The sequence below is a fragment of the Staurois parvus genome, unplaced genomic scaffold (genome assembly GCF_062004578.1).
Source record: "Staurois parvus isolate SC_StPar_1 unplaced genomic scaffold, SC_StPar_1.0 ptg000634l, whole genome shotgun sequence".
Taxonomy (NCBI): domain Eukaryota; kingdom Metazoa; phylum Chordata; class Amphibia; order Anura; family Ranidae; genus Staurois; species Staurois parvus.
The window spans coordinates 9,711,045-9,730,641 of NW_028318430.1; the positions used below are offsets into that span (position 1 = coordinate 9,711,045).

The window sequence follows — 19,597 nt, forward strand, 5'->3', positions numbered from 1 at the left end:
CATATGTGAACCCAGGCTCAGCTCTAATTTTTGGACAAAACCCTCCCCCCCTAAAAAAAACAAAAACTAGGTTATAAATAAATGCATTGTCAAAAATCTTGATTTAGAGCTGGTTCACAGCAGATGATGTCCTCCAGAGTAATTTTTTCTGCATCAAAAATGCATGCACATGTTTTCCAATAAACCTAGTTTCTGGTGCACAAATAAAAAAAATAAAAAAAAGTAGAATATACTGCATTTTTTCTGCACGGAACTGTACACAGCAAAATGCATCAAAGAGGCACAGGAACGGAATGTGGTGTGAACTGTAAACAAAAATGAAATCCGGAACACATCCGGAGTGCATTTTTGTGGCATGAAATGGCCCCGAGCCTATAAAGCAGTTTAAAATGTAAAGGAAATTGCAAAATAACTCAGTAAAAATACCCTCCTTGCCTATCTTGCCACTATGAGGTGTATAAAAGTACAAATGAGTGTTTGTAAGCTTTAGGCTTGGCTTCTGGCAGCATCTTTCACTTTATAGTAGGAAATGGGTTTCATAGTTATGTGGACACACCAGTAGCAGCCATCAGAAGAACAAACCTCCTATAGTTCCACCGACCCAGTCCATTATACTCTATGGCAACAAGCAGGACATGCACATTACTCCATGACTCTCGGTCTACTACATAATGAAATATGCTGATGGTACTCTGCACAGAGGTGTCTGATATGCAATTGTGCATATCAAGGTTGTAAGGAGAGAAAGGGGGAATATTTCAAGCTACTCATTTTACAGTTCCACTATGGTAAACCCATCATAACAGAAAGATGGGAGATGGCATGACCTTCGGATTATGCTAGTTGCCTGGCTAGAATGTGGTCTCTCTGGCTAAGCTCTTTTAGGCTCCGTTCACAACAAAACTTTTTTAGTGCTTTTTGCAGAAACGCACTATAGTCCATTTAACATGGTTTCCTATGGCACATGCTCACATCTATGCTTTTGTTGAGGTGCTGCATTTTTGGAAAGGGTCAGGGATTTTTTTAAAAGCAAAAAGCAGAGTTTTTGCTACAATGGAGTTCAATGGAGAATCTGCTGAAATGCATGGTAGTGTGTTTTTGCCACGATTTTGCCGCGTTTTGCATTTTTATTCTACCCAGAAAAAAAAAAAATTACACTTTACAAAAAAAGCTGCATAAAATGCAAATCGTGGCAAACATCGCGTGTAGAAAAAAATGCAAAGTGCGAAAAGCACTGCAAAATGGACATAAAGCAAACTGCATAGGTGTGAACCTGTGAGCCTTAAAGTAAAGCTGGTCATAGATTCATGCACTTCAGCTGGGACTGGCTGCATTTTGTACAGTGTGTGGCTGTCGTTTGATGGACTTCTGTTGAAGGGACATGTTGGAAAATGTGTTTTCAATCAGCTGCAGCAGCTGATCAGCGTATTCTACCAGCTGTGGGTGCCACTGTCAGAATACAATGTCCTGGCAGGGGCATTTCTCAATCTACCCACTGAAAGTTTATGCCCATCTTAAAGCTGTAGCAAAGTCTGCTTTTCCAACTTTTACCTACAGGTATGCTTATAATAAAGCTTGTCTGTAGGTAAAATGAAGATCCCTGAAACGTGCACCATGTAGGAGATATTCCAGTGAGCAGTAGCTGGTGATGTCACCGGCGCATGCGCTCTGCAGAGACAGCACACTTCTGCCGTCCCTTCAGAGCTCCCAGCGGAGGCCGTGATTCCATGCATATGTGCGGGAAGGACGTCATCACGGCTGAGCCAAACAAATGGCTGGAGCAGACGAACTTGGAAGGAAGACCAGGTGAAGATGAAATCAGTATCTGTTCTATAGATAAGTCTGACACAATGTGCTAGTATGCGATGCATATTATAGCTTAAACCTGCAGGCGGACCCTTTATTTTTGTGTGTATGCTCGTGTTAAGATTACTACCGCTTTATGGATGAATTCCAGGTATAGATATTTTTACATAGTTACATTGACCCAGCTTGGACCAATGTAGTGATGTATATACCACACCTGGCCAATACCCCTGGAAGTTGGAAATCACTGTAGTACACACCACTACTCCAGCGATCTCTGTTTTCGGGTCTTGTCCTGATCAACTGGTATGCTGCATTGTGAGAAGGTTGATCGCTGAATGAATGCAAAGCGTTCTTTTGACGAGGTGGAGAGTGTGAAATCACTACCCCGCCTCTCCACCTCATCCAATCAATCAGAGAATGCTTTGCATTCATTCAGAAAAGGTAAAAGCATTTGCTGAATGGCACCAATGCTGAGTGGCCAAACTCCTGTATTCACAATGCATTAGGTCAGCCGCTCAGAGTGGTACCCAGAAGCAAGTGGAGATCACTGGAGTAGTGGTGTCTACTTCACCAATTTCCATTTTTCAGGAGCATTGGCCAAGTATGGTACTGTATATACATAGTTACAATGGTCCAAGCTGGATCAATGTAACTATGTAAAAATATACCATACCTAGAATTCTTTATTTTTTTATGAAAAAATGTCAGGTTTCTGTGATGTAAAAATATGAGACAAAGATAAATCATTTCAGAACTTTTTCCACCTTTAATGTAACTTATAAACTGTACAGCTCAGTTGAACAACAAATTGAAATCTTTTAGGCGGAGGGAAGTAAAAATAAAAAACTAAAATATGGCTGCATAAGTGTGCACCCCCTTAAACTAATACTTTGAGTGCTGTAATTAAATCAAAAGGTGTTTCAACAGTCTTTTTGGGTATGAGTCTATCAGCATGGCACATCTTGGCTTTGCAATATTTGACAGATTTGGAGTGTTTTTGCAAGGAAGAATAGGCAGATTGTGAGGGCATCTCCTTTGCACAGCCCTCTTCAGATCACCCCACAGATTTTCGATCAGATTCAGGTCTGGGCCATTCCCAAAAAAAAAAAAAAAAAAAAAAAACACAAACAACTTTCATCATCTGCTGGTGAAGTTATTCCTTTGTCGATTTGGATGTAGGCTTTGGGTTGTTGTCATGCTGAAAGATGAAGTTACTCTTCCTGTTCCGCTTTCTAGCAGAAGCCTGAAGGTTTTGTGCCAATATTGACTGGTACTTGGAACTGTTCATAATTCCCTCTACCTTGACTCAGGTCCCAGTTCCAGCTGAAGAAAAACAGCCCCAAAGCATGATGCTGCCACCACCATGCTTCACTGTGGGTATGGTGTTCTTTTGGTGATGTACAGTGTTCTTGCACCAAACATATCTTTTGGACTTATGGCCAAAAAGTTCAACCTTGGTTTTATCAGACCAGAACACATTTTCCTACATGGGAGACTTCAGATGTGTTTTTGCAAAATTTAGCCGGGCTTGGATGTTTTTCTTTGTAAGAAAAGGCTTCTGTCTTGCCAGTCTACCCCATAGCCGAGACATATGAAGAATATGGGAGATTGTTGTCACATGTACCACACACAGTACTTGCCAGATATTCCTGAAGCTCCTTTAATGTTGCTGTAGGCCTCTTGGCAGCCTCCCAGACCAGTTTTCTTCTCATCCTTTCATCAATTTCGGAGGGACATCCACTTCTTGGTAATGTCACTGTTGCACCATATTTTCTCCACTTGATAATGACTGTGCTCCATGGTACATCTAATGCCTTGGAAATTCTTTTGTACCCTTCTCCTGACTGATAACTTTTAACAATGAGATCCCTCTGATGCTTTGGAAGCTCTCTGCGGACCATGGCTTTTGCTGTAGGATGGGACTACGAAAATGTCAGAAAAGACCTACTAGAACAGCTGAACTGTATTTGGGATTAATCAGAGGCACTTTAAATGATGGCAGGTGTGTACTGACTGCTATTTAACATGATTTTGAATGTGATTGCTTAATTCTAAACACAGCTACATCCCCATTTATAAAAGAGGGTGTGCACACTTATGCAACTACATTATATTAGTTTTTATGTTTACTTCCCCCTCCCCCCCTAAAAGATTTCAGTTTGTTGCTCAACTGAGTTGTACAGTTTATAGGTCACATTGAAGGTGGAAAAAGTTCTGAAATAATTTATCTTTGTCTAATTTTTTTACATCACAGAAACCTGACATTTTAACAGGGGTGTGTAGACTTTTTCTATCCACTGTAATCCAGAGCAAGTGTGTAGATCAGGAAAGTTAGGAAAAGGTAATAAGGCAATATCTGCATACTGGTTTGGGGTTAGTGATAAAACTGCTGAAACTGGATTCTGACTATGAAAGCCATGCAATGTGGCCAGCAACAGCAGTCTCCATGCTCCCCTCCTGACAGCTTACTGTAAATAAAAAACTGATTGGAGACCCCCTCTTTGTAGAAAGCTACCCATGAGCAGAATATCTACAGAGCTGGTTTATTTTAGACTTGCTCTGCCAATATTTAACAGCTTATGATTGTTCTCTTCAATATAGATTTTCGTGGAATACAAATGTGGCATTGTACAAGGGCCAGTGTCGCTTAAGGGTATAGATCTAAACAAATCTACCTTGACAACTACATTAAAACAGATTTAGCCAACACCAGTACTGTACAGAACTTATGCAGGCTCTGTCACTCAATATTCAGGAGGGATGGGTGCCCATACAGTGTTAAATTGTTAAATAATTATACTATCAAAATGAGTGTGTGCTGCAAGTTGCCTCCAACATTGTTCTTGTTGCTTTTTGCTGGAGGCAGCTATTTTACTGAAGCCCAAAGCCCCGGAGCAGCAGTAAATCCTTAAGCTGTCAACAGATCAGCCTCTACGCTTTTTGCACATTGCCTAAAAATAGAGAGCAACTGAACATGTGCAGAGCAGGGTGAGGCAGTGTATTACTGGCTTTTAAACAGTATGGACATGCATTTAACGTTTTACATCGTTATACCTGTAAAAGGGGCCAGCATGAAGTGATCTAGCAGGACATAATTTTCTGATTAAAGTTCCACTTTAAGGCAGAACTCTAGACAAGCAGCTATCCACAAGTGGAAAGTACACCTACTGTACATATATAGTAACTGAGCTGAAGGTAAACAGCTAAATATACTGTTTAAAGTGTTATTCCACTTTTCAGCCAGACTGGGATAACACCAACTTAATATTTGTTACATGTACCCATTCACATAGCACAACTCTTCTCTGGAAACTTGAGCTAGAAAAATCCTACTTAGTCCTTTTTGTTTATGATGGGGCCAAGGAGCTGTGTTTGCTATAATTATTCCTGTTTGTACTGTGCTGGCAGATCTCATCAGTTGTAATTTGATTTGAACACTATCTTTTCTAAGAAGGTGTTAAAGTGGTTGTAAAGGCTCAAGGTTTTTTTTATGTTCATGCATTCATGTGGTCCTAAAATGGCCAATCCTTACGCTTCTAGGATTAACAGAAACGTATATCATATTTACTTGTTTTAAACATTTTTCAGATTTCTTCAGTTACTTCTTGGTTTCCAGATCTAGACAAATTATGTCATAAATCCCAGGTATTTTTAGGAGGGGTTTTCTCTGCCAAGCACACCCTCCTGCCTGCATGCCTGAGCTAAGGACAGATGAATTATAGGAAGTAAATGCTACATAATCTGCCCTTACGCAAGATGGTCATGATCAGTAATACTAGGGGGGTGTTTTTCAAAGTGATTTCTTAGCAAAATTAAGCATGGGGACATAAGTGGATGAACGAGCTTGCTTTGAATATTATAAGCAAATTAAATATTTTGGGTTTGTGGTGCTCAGATACAGTGTGTAGTTTGTCTAGTTGTAGGCTTATGGCTTTTAAAGCACAGAATTTTTGCTAAATCAGGGTCAGAGATGGTGTCAGTATTTTAACAAACTTTAAAAATAAATGACTGTATACATATTATTCATGTGTTACTGGCAAGAACACCAGGTGAAAAAGTTGAAAAAAAAAAACCTGAAAAAGAAAAAACTAATACAGCTTCCAAAGGAATGGTAATCTGCAATATATTGCATTTTGTTCTGGCGTTAAAGCGGAGCTCCACACAAAACGGGGAAGCTCCGCTTGTCTGCCTCCTTCCCCCCTCCATTGCTACATTTGCCTTTTGGGAGGTGGTTTTGAAAGTGAGGAACTAAGCTGGAAGCCAGGCCCCTCCTCCTTCACCCAGAAGCCTTCTGGGACACGCCACAGGTCCCATAAGACTACAGGACCAATCTCAAGGCGCAGCGTGACTCACGCACAGTATTTGTAGCTGCTGACTATTAATTTTGGGGGGGAACCTGGACCTCCTCTTTGAGTTATGCTTTTTGTGCATCTCCAAATAAATATGATGAAAAAAAAAAAACAGAATATCAAATACAGTGCTTGTGTGCCATCAAAAATTCAACAGGCCATAGAAACAATACTTAAATAAGGAAGACAGCAATGTTGGATATCTAGATGTTTTGTTACTAGTATTGTATTGTCCAACAGTAAGGACTATAGGGGTTAAATCCCCAAACGGCACTCTAGAGTGTAGTGGGGGGTACGGTATACCAGAAATACAAGTCGGAGCAGATCAAGGGTTCATCATATTCAAACGCTACAAGCCATGGTAATGTGCATCCAAGTTTTTAATTATGGAAGAATAAGTAAAAAAAGGGGGGGGGGGGGGGGGGGAGACATTAGTGGAGGTAGAGGGGACGGATACTTAAGGTAGGTGGGGGAGGAATAAGCAGTAGCGTGTGTACGTGGCTCCGCCCTAAGCTGGTGGTGCCCCTGATGACGTTACCTGTGACGAAACGCTCAGGGTGGAGCCCGTACATGCCTACTGCACATGCGCGACCAGACGGTGGCCATTTTGGAAACTGGAAAATTGGATTTTTTTTCCCATCAATGCCTAAGGTTGGTAGCTTTCATGTGAGTGCAACCGTACTTTAAATAAATGTTGATTTAATGGTTATACACTATGTGGATCACGCTTTTACATGTTTCCTACTACGACTTTTGAATCTTATTCTGAGTGGTTCAGCTACCCTAAGTAAGATCCATTGTTTGGAAGATCCTTATCTGCTCTTTTGGTGATCTGGAGGAGGATTCGAGTGACCGGCTTTCTGGGTTGTTAAAGCGTGATTGACCACTCTTAACAGGGGGTCATGCCTTTCTGGTAAGCCTTTTTGAATGGTTGGTGACACAACTGTCCTTGGATTTCCTTTGTTTCATCATAGCCTCTGGGACTTTCTTCATTTTGGATGGACTATTTTTTGACACATTTATTTTTTTTTTACAAACTATATCTGTCACTTTAAGCGCTGCACTTTTATGCAATGATTGGTGGACTGCACGATTATTATTGCATATCACAGCACTAGAAGTGTCAAAGTCACAGACTTAATAAGGACATGTTTGCAGCAATAATATAATTGCAGTGATATTGATATATATTCTTTTGATGCTGGACTATTAATTTATTTCATATTTATTTATTCACAATTTTATTATTACAATTGGTAGTGAAGCGCAACACCATTTCTGATTGTATTCTCTATGACACAATGGTATGAATATGTGTAGAGCAGGGGCGGACTGACCATTTGGAAACTCGGGCACTGCCCGAGGGCCCGGGGTCAGTAGGGGGCCCCATGAGATGCCCCTGGTACCTTTTTCATAGGCTTTTTTGAGTTTGGGCAAGGACACAGGGGCCCCATGATCCCCTATTGCCCGGGGGTCCCATGAGTGGTCAGTCCGCCCCTGGTGTAGAGTGTAAGCAAACCACTTTTTTTTTCCACAGTTTTTACACATAATTTTATTTTCATTTTCACTATTGTATTGGTTTTACAGCAATTTTAGTATCATTTATAATATTTAATTTAATTCTTTATTAGCACTCTGTATACACCATAGTAGCTCACAAGACCCCACACTTTAGGCTAAAACCTGGTTGTTTTAGGGACAATGGTTCCCTTTTCCTTGTAAATGAGCTGTGCCTGTCCAATTAAAAAAAGAAAAAAAAAAAAAACGTCCTCTAACACTGGTGAATTCTGGTACATTTTAACAAAACAAATCCTTGTCCTAGATCAGTATGGAAGAATGCATGTACAGTGATAATTAACCAGAAGAGCAACAGGATGAGACATCCCTGTGGAGGACAGGGCCAGGTTACAATCACTCCTGAAAAAGGTGAAGGGTGTAGTGTTACAGGACTCTGATCACAGCAGGACTATTGTATTTACTATAGCCTGTCTCTTAATCAAATGTCAACAGTTTGCTTATTGTCTGGCTTGGAGGCCCTGCCCAAAAAAATCACATTGCTTCCAGGATAAAAACATGTCTAGTATGCCTCCTATATTCAACTGTATTGTAACTGTACTGTTCACCCTCACGCTATAAAGTGCTACGCAAACTGTTGGCAATATATAAATCCTGTATAATAATAATAGTATGCCTGTGCTCATAACAAAAAACAATGTAGGATGTGCCCGGGGTGCATAGTACTCTCATTCTCAGTTTATGTTTCACATCAGCTGCATTAAACACAATCCTACCTGGGAACACTTGTTAGATATGTCAGTACATTCTGAAACTCCGTCTCCGGGATCTCGCTGAATTCGGGGTATTCTGGGAAAGTGATGACAGGACACCCATTATCTCCCCTTCCACCTAGAACAACAACACATTTCATTTTAGAATTAAAAACGCTGCTTTCTTCTACAAAGGATACAGAGACCTTGTCGCCATATCATTAATTTCAACAACAGTCTTCCCATAGGATTATATGTGAATTTAGTCCTATGGGAAGGGTAGCACCCAGATATGGCAGAGTTCCCCTTTAAATACTTCTAGCAGCCTGTGTTTGTAAAAGCAAAGTTTTCACTCTCCCACTCCCTTATTTCCTGTGAGTGATTTGTACCAGCTTGTAGCTGGGATTCCTATCTGCAGCTGCTGTCCAAGGTTATTCTGCAGAGTTTAGAAAGCCTGTTGAAAGTAATAGAACGTGAAAGAAGAAATGTATGCCTTGTGACGTAATCAATATATACGCTTGTAAGAAGTTTTCTATAACTCACTTAGTAGATGAGAGCATGAGCCATCTGTTGAGTCAAAACAGCGCTATTTTTAATAAATCATTTGTTTTCCTTTAGTCCGTGTCCGGAGTTCTCTGGTTTGCCAAAATTGCTACTACAGTATGCGTGTTTACCTGTAAAAACCTCCCTTTTATAGACATCCAAAAGGCCTGAGACTGCTGCTGGGTGCTGCCATCTTGGATGTAATGTCAGCAGCCCCAGAAACGTCACTCAAGTGATCCTCTATAGAAGGCTTTCTCAACCCTTTGCTACCCAGGGGAACCCTTAAAATAATTTTCAGGTCTCAGGGAACCCATAGGCCTTGTTCACACCATACTTGCAACAAAAATTGATGGAAACAGATGTGCAGATTTCACTTGCAGACACATCTGTTTACACCAGTTTTCACATCCGCTTCAAAAAATCTGCATGTGACACTAGTGTTGTGGTGTGAACAGGACACAGAGAACAATTGATTTTGTTGTGCCCTTGCAGAACACGTAAAGAAAAACTGATGTCTCTGCACTATGGTATGAATAAGCTTATAAAGTATAACTAAAAGGCAAAGCTTTTTTTTAGTTTTGGATAGAGTGGAGATGGATTAGAACCCGTCAGTTTTTCCTGCTGTCTGTGCCCCTGTAAAGGAGAGTCACCCTCTCTATGTATTCTGTTTACTATTATCATTGAAAGTAAAGGAAAATCCCACATTTTGGGTTGTCCCCAGAAAAGTAATAGGGGGGGGAATCTTCCAATGGTTACACTAGTTCTGGTGACTTGGGGGTCCCAAGGAACTCCTTTAAAGTGCAGGTGCTTCCTCTCACTTCCTGTTTTGGGTATGGGACAGGGATTGAAGGGAAATCTCCAAAATAAGAAACAGATGGTGACAAAAAATAATTTTTTCAAAATTTTTTACACGATGCGGAATATTAACTCTTTAGGCTCCCAGGTGAGTATAACAAGCATGTTTTACTGCATAGACAGACTGATTTTACTCTTGTGCAAGCGTCACTAAATGGCGGACCGCGGTCCGAATATGGACCGAGTCACAGTCCTGTTTGGACCACAGCCACACAACTTAGCAGCTTGAGTGGACTCCTCTCATCCCGCCAATGCAGCTGTTAGAAATCGTGAGGAATGGCAGGGTGAACTCTTGTTCTGTATATAGTCGCCTGCCACCGCCATAGTCGCTACTGCTGTTGAAGTCATAGCAGGGAAGAGGGCAGGAGGAATAGAAGGAAGGACTCCACCACCACCTCTGAACTTAGAACTGGGAAGAGGGTGAGAGACATTGCAGGTCTACATGTGGAGTGGGTAGAGGGGAACCAACCTTTCATATTTACAAGCCACTCACTTTTCAACAAGAAGAGTTGGACAGCTCCCATCCACTGAGTTCAGCGGCAGCAAGCTGGTACATTCAGAAGGAGTCCTTCCGTCCATTCCTCCCACCCTCTTCCCTGCTGTGACTTCAACAGCATCAGTGGCAGGCAAGTACATGCAGGAGTCCACAATGCCATTCCTCCTGCCCTCCACAATGCGGAGTTAAGGTAGGGGGAATCTGTGATATGGAGGGGGCTGTGATGTGGGGGGGCTGTGAAATAGGGGTGCGTGAGAGGAGAGCTGTGATATGGGGGACTGTTAAGTGAGAGGGTGGGAGCTGTGAAATGGGGAGCGGGAGCTGCAATATGGGGGGCTATGAAATGAGGGGGGAGCTGCGAAATATAGGGGGATGTGAAGTGAGAGCGGGTGGAGCTGTGAAATGGGGGCTGTGATGGGGGGGTTGTGATGTGAGAGGGGGGAGCTGTAATACTGGGAGGCTGTAATGTGCGGAGAGCTGTGGAGTTGTGATATGGGTGGACTGTGATGTTAGAGGGGGAGCTATGATATGAAGGGTCTGTGATGTCAGGAGGGGGAGAGCTGTGATTGCAAGGGGAACTGTAATGTAAGCGGGGCTATAATGTTGGGGGGGGTTCTGATGTGAAAGGGAGTTGTGATGTACGGGGGGCTGTGGTGGGAAAGGGTGGGCTGAGGATATTAATTAGGGGCTGTGATGTGAAAGACCTGAGTAATTAGAAGAAAAATGAGATTTGGAACTCTGCAGAAAGAAAATGTTACTAAACCCACAACAGCAGGGGTACTGAATTAAAATTCACAGAGGTCCAGTTGGTAACACTTTAATGTAGGGATCCACCCAGATGCCTGACTGGCAGCTGGCTCAGTCTCTCAGCATGCCACTGGGCCAGCCTCTCAAGTGAGCATTGGAGGGGCAGAGCAAAGTCACCACCCTGGGCTTAGTGTGTACCTAGAACTGGACAATCAGCAATCTCTGTTCTCAGGGCAGAGGCGGTGGAGGACAGTGATTCAATGCTGCATCCTCCTAGGTGACTTTGAAAGGTTTTTATTTTTTAAATCCCAGCACTTCTCTTTTAATTTACGTTTGTCATTAACTGTCCTCTTTTCCCTAAAAAAAAAGGAGCAGACACCTCAGTGGCAGTTAGCAAAAAACAAATGTCATAAATCAAGGACAAAAAGCTAGAGAACTCCAGAGCAGATCAATGGAAAGATGCTGAAATATTAGAGCCAGATACATTACAAATGCACATAGACTGCAACAATTGATTTTTTTTTACATTTTATATAAATATCAGCAAATACTTTGATGCACATTTATTCTTTCTACAACTGAAAAGACAACAAAACTGCATTGCTGATAAGGGCTCAAGAAATAAAACATGCTATTCTTACTAACAGACACTAGAGGGAGCTAAAAGACTCAAAGTGAAATGCCTAAATAAAGGTTTCAGTTGATGTCTACAGAGTGTATGTATGTATGTATGTATGTATGTATGTATGTATGTATGTATGTATGTATGTATGTATGTATGTATGTATGTATGTACACATCTATACATACACACACTTCTATATAGTAAGTAGGAGCTTTCATTTCTGAATTGTACACAGAGGTACAGGGTGAGGGGCTATTGACCTAATTCTGGCTTCACTATTAGGGGATTTGCGGACCAAGAACAAGCATTACTAGTCAGCAGGGGCGGACTGACCATTTGGAAACTCGGGCACTGCCCGAGGGCCCGGGGTCAGTAGGGGGCCCCATGAGATGCCCCTGGTACCTTTTTCATAGGCTTTTTTGAGTTTGGGCAAGGACACAGGGGCCCCATGATCCCCTATTGCCCAGGGGCCCCATGAGTTGTCAGTCCGTCCCTGCTAGTCAGGTCCTAAAAGCATGATATCCTAGTCTGTTTGTTTCTTCTAAGTTAGAGACTCACTAGATGGTGATGACAGCACTGAAGACTGCACCTTAAAAATCAGTGACAGCACCCATATTTCTCTCCCCAAAGATTCCACGTTACTTTTTTTGTAAAAGTAATTAAGACATTAAAATAATTACACCACAGGGAAGTCATAATAAGTAATTCTATTTCTATCCAGCACCTACATTAGAGAAGCTGTCTGCCCACTATTTTGCAGACCCGACTGGCAGCAGTAGGGTCATCGGTTCGAATCCCAACCACGGCACCACCTGCCTTGAGTATGCATGTTCTCCCTGTGGCTGCATGGGTTTCCTCCCACACTCCAAAGACTTGCTGGTAAGTTAACTGGCTCACATCTAAAATCTTGATCTTGTCAGTGGTAGGTGAAATGGATCCTGTCTAAATTGGCCCTAGTGTGTGTATGTATGAATGGGAGTTAGGGACCTTAGATTGCAAGCTCCTTGAGGGTTATCCACATCGTCTTGAAAGGTCAGCCAATATGACAGCTATCCGACTACAATATGTTCTATAACACTGACTAATGTAGAAGCAATCAGAATGCAACAGAACAATCTACAATTAGGGCTATTAATCATGGTACTATATCACATTGGATGATTTTGTACAGTTAAGTAGCTCTAGAGCTGATTTATAAAATGCATGTTGTAGAAATCAAATTCCTCCACTCCAGAAATGACAGTTCATCTGTACTCTATGCAAAGAGTGCTGCTAGAAGCTATCAACTCTTATTTCTAGTTAGTCTGGCTGAAAAAAAAAAAAAAAAAAAAAAAAAAAAAAAAAAAAAAACTCCATCCAGTTCAAACATAGAAAAAAAAAAAAAAAAGTTATAATTCTATACCCACAGTTGATCCAGAGGAAGGCAAAAAAAAAAAACCAGCAAAGCATACTCCAATTTGCTTCTGCTGGGAAAAAATTTCCTTCCTGATCCCCCGAGATGCAATCAGATATTCCCTGGATCAACTTTACCTATAAATGTTAGTATCCAGTTATATTCTGTGTATGTAAGAAAGAATCCAGGCCTTTTTTGAAGCAATCCACTGAGCTGGCCAGAACAAACTCTTGAGGGAGTCTATTTCACATTTTCACAGCTCTTACTGTGAAGAAACCTTTCCGTGTTTGGAGATTAAATTTCTTTTCCTCCAGAAGTAAAGAATAAAATCACACACAAAATTTATTAAAACTATACATAGTACGGTGGACCCTGTGAACCAACACAAAAAGAACCACTTTTTTTCCTAATTTGACTGTGCTTAGTTTATTTGGTAATAATTATATTCTATTTATAAAGGTACCGGTATAATACACTGCTCTGCCCAGTGATTGGGCAGACATTCCAATACAAGGACCACATACAGCCCTGGTGCCCAACCTGAAGCCCTTTGGTATATGATGTGCGGCCCTTGGACCTCATCTGTCTGTAGCGGGAACATGAATTAGGGTAATAGCAATGATCTCTATTAGCCTCCTCTAATGTGTTCCCAGTTTTGTTTGGTCTTCTGCAGCATATCCCCAGCCACATTTGTAGCATGCCCACACTCTCTGACCTTCATTTCGCCTATTAGGTCTGCAGTTTCTGACAGTCATCTCAAACATAGGCCTTGGGTGATGTCAGGGGCCACATTTGTGACCCCCTTTAGCTCATAAGTTGACAATCACTGACATACAGTATAGGGGAAATACAGAGAAAGAAATAACTAACTTGTTTTTCCTTTTTAACTCTTTTTAGGAATCACTTTCAAAATGTCTTCACATTTCAGACTATGCATTAATAGCGTATTCAATAGACTGACAAAAACACATGGCTCAGTGATCTTTCGCTGGAAAGAATACGACTACAAAAAGGTTAAGGTGTGTACACTTCGTTACACAATGACAAATATCCTGCATGCTAAACGTCACCTTTAGTGTTAAGTGCACAGCCACGTATTCATAAACCAATAGATTTTACCACACCTTAACAATATCCTAGATGTTGGTATAGCTGATCTAGAAATTGTCACCAGTGTCTAAAATGCTAAACAAAATGAAAATCTACATTTCTCTAGAAAGTATTATGATGCCTAAAGGGAATCAGTCACTAGCGATGGAGCACTTTGACAGGGAGCAGGTCACTATTAGACAAAGGAACATGCTTGTGTCAAATTTGGCAGTGCACTGACTAATGTTACTGTGAATTTGCCAAACTCTCTCTGGGAACGGTCATTTCTTGGCACAAAGCACCACCAAAGTTTGACTATGCAGCTTTTTTCTACAGACTCACTGAATGCCTTTCTAATCATCCATACAGGTTAGCATGAGCTAGCAGAAAGGCAGTGGTGTGTGCCCATCCTCTAACTTCAATTATTCCACCCGTGGATTGGCCCTGGCCACCGGGGAGATTGTATCCCATTCAATTCACTATGGAGCTTTTTGTTGGGGATCTGGCTGGGGGACCTGAAGAGTAGAGAGAGTCCACAGTTGAATGCCTGAACATTGAGAGGAGAACCTTATTGTGACAATGTGAACTGTATGTGACATTATAGGGATGTTTTAGAAAGTCACTTTTTTCCCCAGATAAAGCAGATACTGCTCCACAAAACACCTGCAATGCCAGTACCATTACAATAATCACGAATTATAGCACATGGTAATGTTGTAACAATAAATAATGATGTTGTAGCAAGAATGAACTATAATGTAAAAGAGTAGTATGAGCATGCTCACAATATGTTTTTAAAAAGTTGATATACTGTATATTTTAACCACTTGACCTCGAAGATTTAACCCCCTTCATGACCAGGTCATTTTCTACTTTTTGGCACTGCGTTGTTTTAACTGACAATTGTGCGGTCATGCAACGATGTACGCAAATAAGATTTATACAATTTTTTTCACATAAATGGAGCTTTTTTTTGGTGGTATTTGATCCCAACTGGTTTTTTTATTGTTTGCGCCATAAATTAACAAAAAAAAAAATTAAAAAAAAAATTAAAAAAACAAAAAAAAAAAAAACAAAAAAAAAAAAAAACAATATTTTGTACTTTCTGCTGAAAAAAAAATTCCCAGTAAAAAAAAAAATTTAAAAATCTACTTTCTTCATAAAATTTAGGCCAATATGTATTCTGCTACATATTTTAGGCAAATATATCCCAATAAGTGTAATATTGATTGGTTTGCGCAAAAGTTATAGCGTCTACAAACTATGCTATATATACTTTTTTATTTTTAATACTAGTAATGGCAACGATCAGTGATTTATAGCGAGGCTGTGATACTAAGCTGACACTTTTTGGGAACCAGTGACACTAATACAGTGATTATAAACTGTCACTGTACCAAGGACACTGGCTGGGAAGGGGTTAAACATCTAGGGCGATCAAAGGGTTAAATGTGTGCCTAACCAGTGTTTGTGTATGTACTGAGGTGCTTTCACTAAGGTGCTGTTTTGCAGGGAAACAAAAACCAGCACATCCCCACTGACAGGAAAGAGCTCTGTATTGTATACATTGACACAGCTCTGCCCTGTCTTCCTCCTCAATGATCAGTGGTGCTAGCAGTCAATAGGCCAGAACCCACTGATCAGCTTGTAATGTGAAACCACAGCACAGCCAGCATGCTAGCCACACGCACGCCCACTACCCAGAAGTGCTGGATCATGTACTAGATATGTGATCTGTCACAGTGGAGCCTCTCTGCCTCCATACTCCTACAAGAGCCAGTCGGCAAGCGGTTAAACAAATACATTTTTGAATTTTTTTTACATGGTCGGCTGAATAGTCTGCCTCACTTTTTGGTTCTCAAATACTGATTGCGTCTCTGAAAACACAGTTGTGGTTGTGTCAGTACAGTACAGATTGTACCTCCACAGACATATTTCTGGTTGTCAGTACAGTATTGATTATGTCTCTACAGACATGTTTCTGGTTGTGTCAGTACAATACCCATCATGTCTCTACCGAAATAACCAGAAACAAGTCTGTAAAGTACGGATTGTGTTTCTATGGAGATTTCTAATTGTATCAGTATAGATCTTATATTGTTTGAGGATATGTTACTGATTGTGATTAAATGTGTTATTTTTTTAACTCCACTTCTGTTTAAATGATCATGATCTTGCCATTGTTATATTATTGAATGGTAAATTAGTTTAGGCACCGTTTACAGTTTGTTTGAGAGAAAGGAAGATGTAAGGTAGCTGGTCTATAAAGAAAGCCGTATAAATCTGGCCTTGCTTCCTGCAGGTTTATAATTATTATTTAGCCCTAGCAAGTGGTCCATAATACAGGCATAATTCTGTTTAGTTAGGGCCATTACTCAAACATGAACGCCAGAGTGTTTTGGTCTAGAAGAAAAAAAAAAAAAAAAAAAAAAAAAAAAAAGGAAGGATTGATGTAGATCCTCTGCCCCTGCCCACAGCTCCTTCTCCATCACACTCTAGCAGTCAAGAGACCAGATGTCAAGGCCAAAGCAGGGTCCATAGCCCTACATTGGACATGATGATGCCAAGGGACAGTCCACCATTGATACTGGAAGGAGGGGTATTGGTTTGAGCTCTATCTGGTGAGGGAGTGGAGGATCAGGTAAGTAAAAGGATTTCTATTCTCATCTAGGCAAAATGAGATATTAACCCTTGCAGTTTAAGCTCAGACCGACTGCAAAGGATAATTTGCAGTGGGTCTACTTTCTACTTTACTACATTCTACTTTACTAAGCCAAGAGAGCCAAGTATACAAAGTACAGTAATCTCAGCAACCAATCAAAAATCACTTATTTTTCTGGTTGCATTAAACATATGCAGATTGAAGTCTGCTTGGCTGCTATGGGCAACTACACTTAAGTGCTTTTCTGGCGGTCCTGTTTAAAAATTGATGTCTTTCAGCTGAGTCTATAAAATATTTAGTAAAGGCAACTTATACTTGAGGGTGTTTTTATTAAGAAACGTTAATGTCACTAACTTAACTTTTTCTAAATATTTGGTAATTAAAAGTATATTTCCATTTTCCTGTATTTAGACAACGTACCTGACAAGTAGGCAAACTGCTTCTTCAGCTGATCCTCAATATCTGCAGCACACATTGGGAAGGTGTCCTGATGCATGATGTCATCTGAAAAACAGAAAACAGTTATTTATTTCACAGTGACAAAAATATTTGTTTGGTTTAGAGGCTGATTAGGTAAATCAATATTGGTGAACAGCATCAATCTCTGTAAAATATCCCCATACATTGACGTGACTTTGGGATTTTTATCATTGCATTGCTGTGTAGCTAATAGCATCCTTTAATGTTAGCAGCTCTCTTACGCAGGCCAAAGGAAAAGATTCACTGTAACGGCAGCCCCACCAGCTGCTTAGATTTACCTTCCTTAGATTTGTTTTGTTACACCAAACAGCCTCCAGTACACCCTCCCTGATACCATGTGACAGCACAGACCCAAGTAGAAAGTACAAGTGCCATCAAGTGGAAATATAGAAAGGGAGTCCCATGACCCCCTGACTCAATCCAGGGATTTTTTTTTTTTTGCATTCCTGGCGGCCAAATGGAGCAGCAGGTGAGTGAAGGGAAACACAAGATGAAGGACACCATTAAAAAGATAACTTGTTAGCTTTTCCCCAATTGGAAGAGGCTAAATGCAGTGCTTTTTCAATGGCAATCATGGTGAACCTTTTTTACGGAGATAAGCTCTGGTGTGGTTTACATAACGAACAACCAGGGCAGTAAAAAAAAAAAAAAAAAAAGAAAAAAGGGAGGGGATTCCAGTGGGGAGAGTTCTGGCAGTCCAGATATACAAGAAACTAATGTCTAATTTAACCCTTCCACTCAACACTGTAGCATCAGTAACAGCAGTGTCATTATAATAAACACATCAACTTTATGCAGTGTATACACTGTGTGTTAGGACAAATGTGTAATTAGTTAGTAGTTTGTCACTGCATCTAATAGAATGTATCTGTAATGAAGCTGCATCCATTACCAGTCTTCTAATGGCAATGGATCTTACAGAAGGCTTTCTAATGGCCTTCTATATAACAGAGCAGTACATCCAAGAGCAGTCCTTCTATTGGCAATGCGACTAACATCACAGCATATCCAACAGCAGTCTTTTCAATGCAACGAGTTTAACATAGTAGTGCACCGTTGAGAAGATCCCCCAATGTAGCAGTACATCTAACAGCAGTCACTTTAATGGGGGCAGTGGATCATTACAGTATGTACACCGATACTGCCAACTGCCATGAAGAGAGAGATTGTTCCATCAAAATTTTGCCAATGGGTCCCTGTGATTTGTAGGTTTACCTTTGTGTAAAAGTTTTAGGTTGTAATACATAGTAAATAAATAGGCTATTTCTTCTTTATGTTTTATGAACACCCACATATTTTGTTAACTCATGTATAGCAGTTACCTCCTAACTATGAGGGTAGTCTGAAAAGTGCATGGCCTGACATGGAAGGGGTGACCACACAGACATGAAACTTTATCACTGCACCAAGCCACTCTTCCAAATGTTCAGCATGGAAAATGGTACATTCATGCTATAAGGTTTTCATGCACTCTTTGCAAACAGTTGGAAATCCCCCCCATAGTCAAGTTGAACATGGAGAAAGTGGAAGAAGGCGGCTCAAAGTATTTCAGCAGCAGACAAAAGTGATGGCAACAATATTCTGCACTGCTGCTGCATGCCTTTGAAATCCCAGAAGACTACCGCCATCACTTTCACTACTGCAATGAGCGAATTAAAATCGTACAAAGCTCCATCGTACAATGCACCACTTTCAGCGCTGAACATCTAGAAGAGTGGCTTGGTGCAGGGATGAAGTTTCAGGTCACTCCTCCCATTTCAGGCCATGAACTTTTCAGACTACCCTCGTAACTTGTGATCTAAATGACATGTAGTACAAAGTGTACTTGTGTACCATATCTGCCTTATTATTCCCCTGTCCCGTCTAGGAGGGAGAACTGTAAAACATAGTAAGCCGTTGTGTGGCCAAGTCTCAGATGCATGTACACAGTGAGGTATTATAGACCCCATGTGGGCCATAAAAAGACCTCACGCTTCTATACTGTATAGTGGATGTGCCCTGTGTGTGTTCCATGTTGATACCCTGTAAATTTCATACAAAAATACATACTACTCAAGAAAAATCTAATTTGCAGGTTAAAATATGAAGAATTGCTTGCTTTAGGCAAAACAAACTTTTGTTTCAGACTTGCTATGGGAGTCCAACTGTCTCTTCTTCTATGTCTAGAATGGATGTTAAAGAGGGAATAAGGCCTGCTTCACACCTATGTGTTTTTCAGTGCGTTTTCAGTTTTGCCTAAATGCACTACAGTTCATTTAACAGATTCCTATATGTCACGTTCA

At 40.7% G+C, this 19,597-nt stretch overlaps 1 protein-coding gene across 4 annotated transcripts in view; it reads right to left on the reverse strand.

Annotated features, from left to right (window-relative positions):
* MCF2L (MCF.2 cell line derived transforming sequence like) overlaps positions 1-19,597 on the reverse strand; it is a 249,336-nt gene that overhangs the window by 103,036 nt on the left and 126,703 nt on the right. For all 4 annotated transcript variants that reach the window (XM_089693565.1, XM_089693564.1, XM_089693563.1 and 1 more), the window contains 2 exons: positions 17,256-17,339; positions 8,450-8,564 (listed from right to left, as the gene is read on the reverse strand). In XM_089693565.1, the coding sequence (XP_089549691.1) occupies positions 8,450-8,564; positions 17,256-17,339 (199 nt within the window). Of the gene's footprint in view, positions 1-8,449; positions 8,565-17,255; positions 17,340-19,597 lie in introns of those variants that run through there.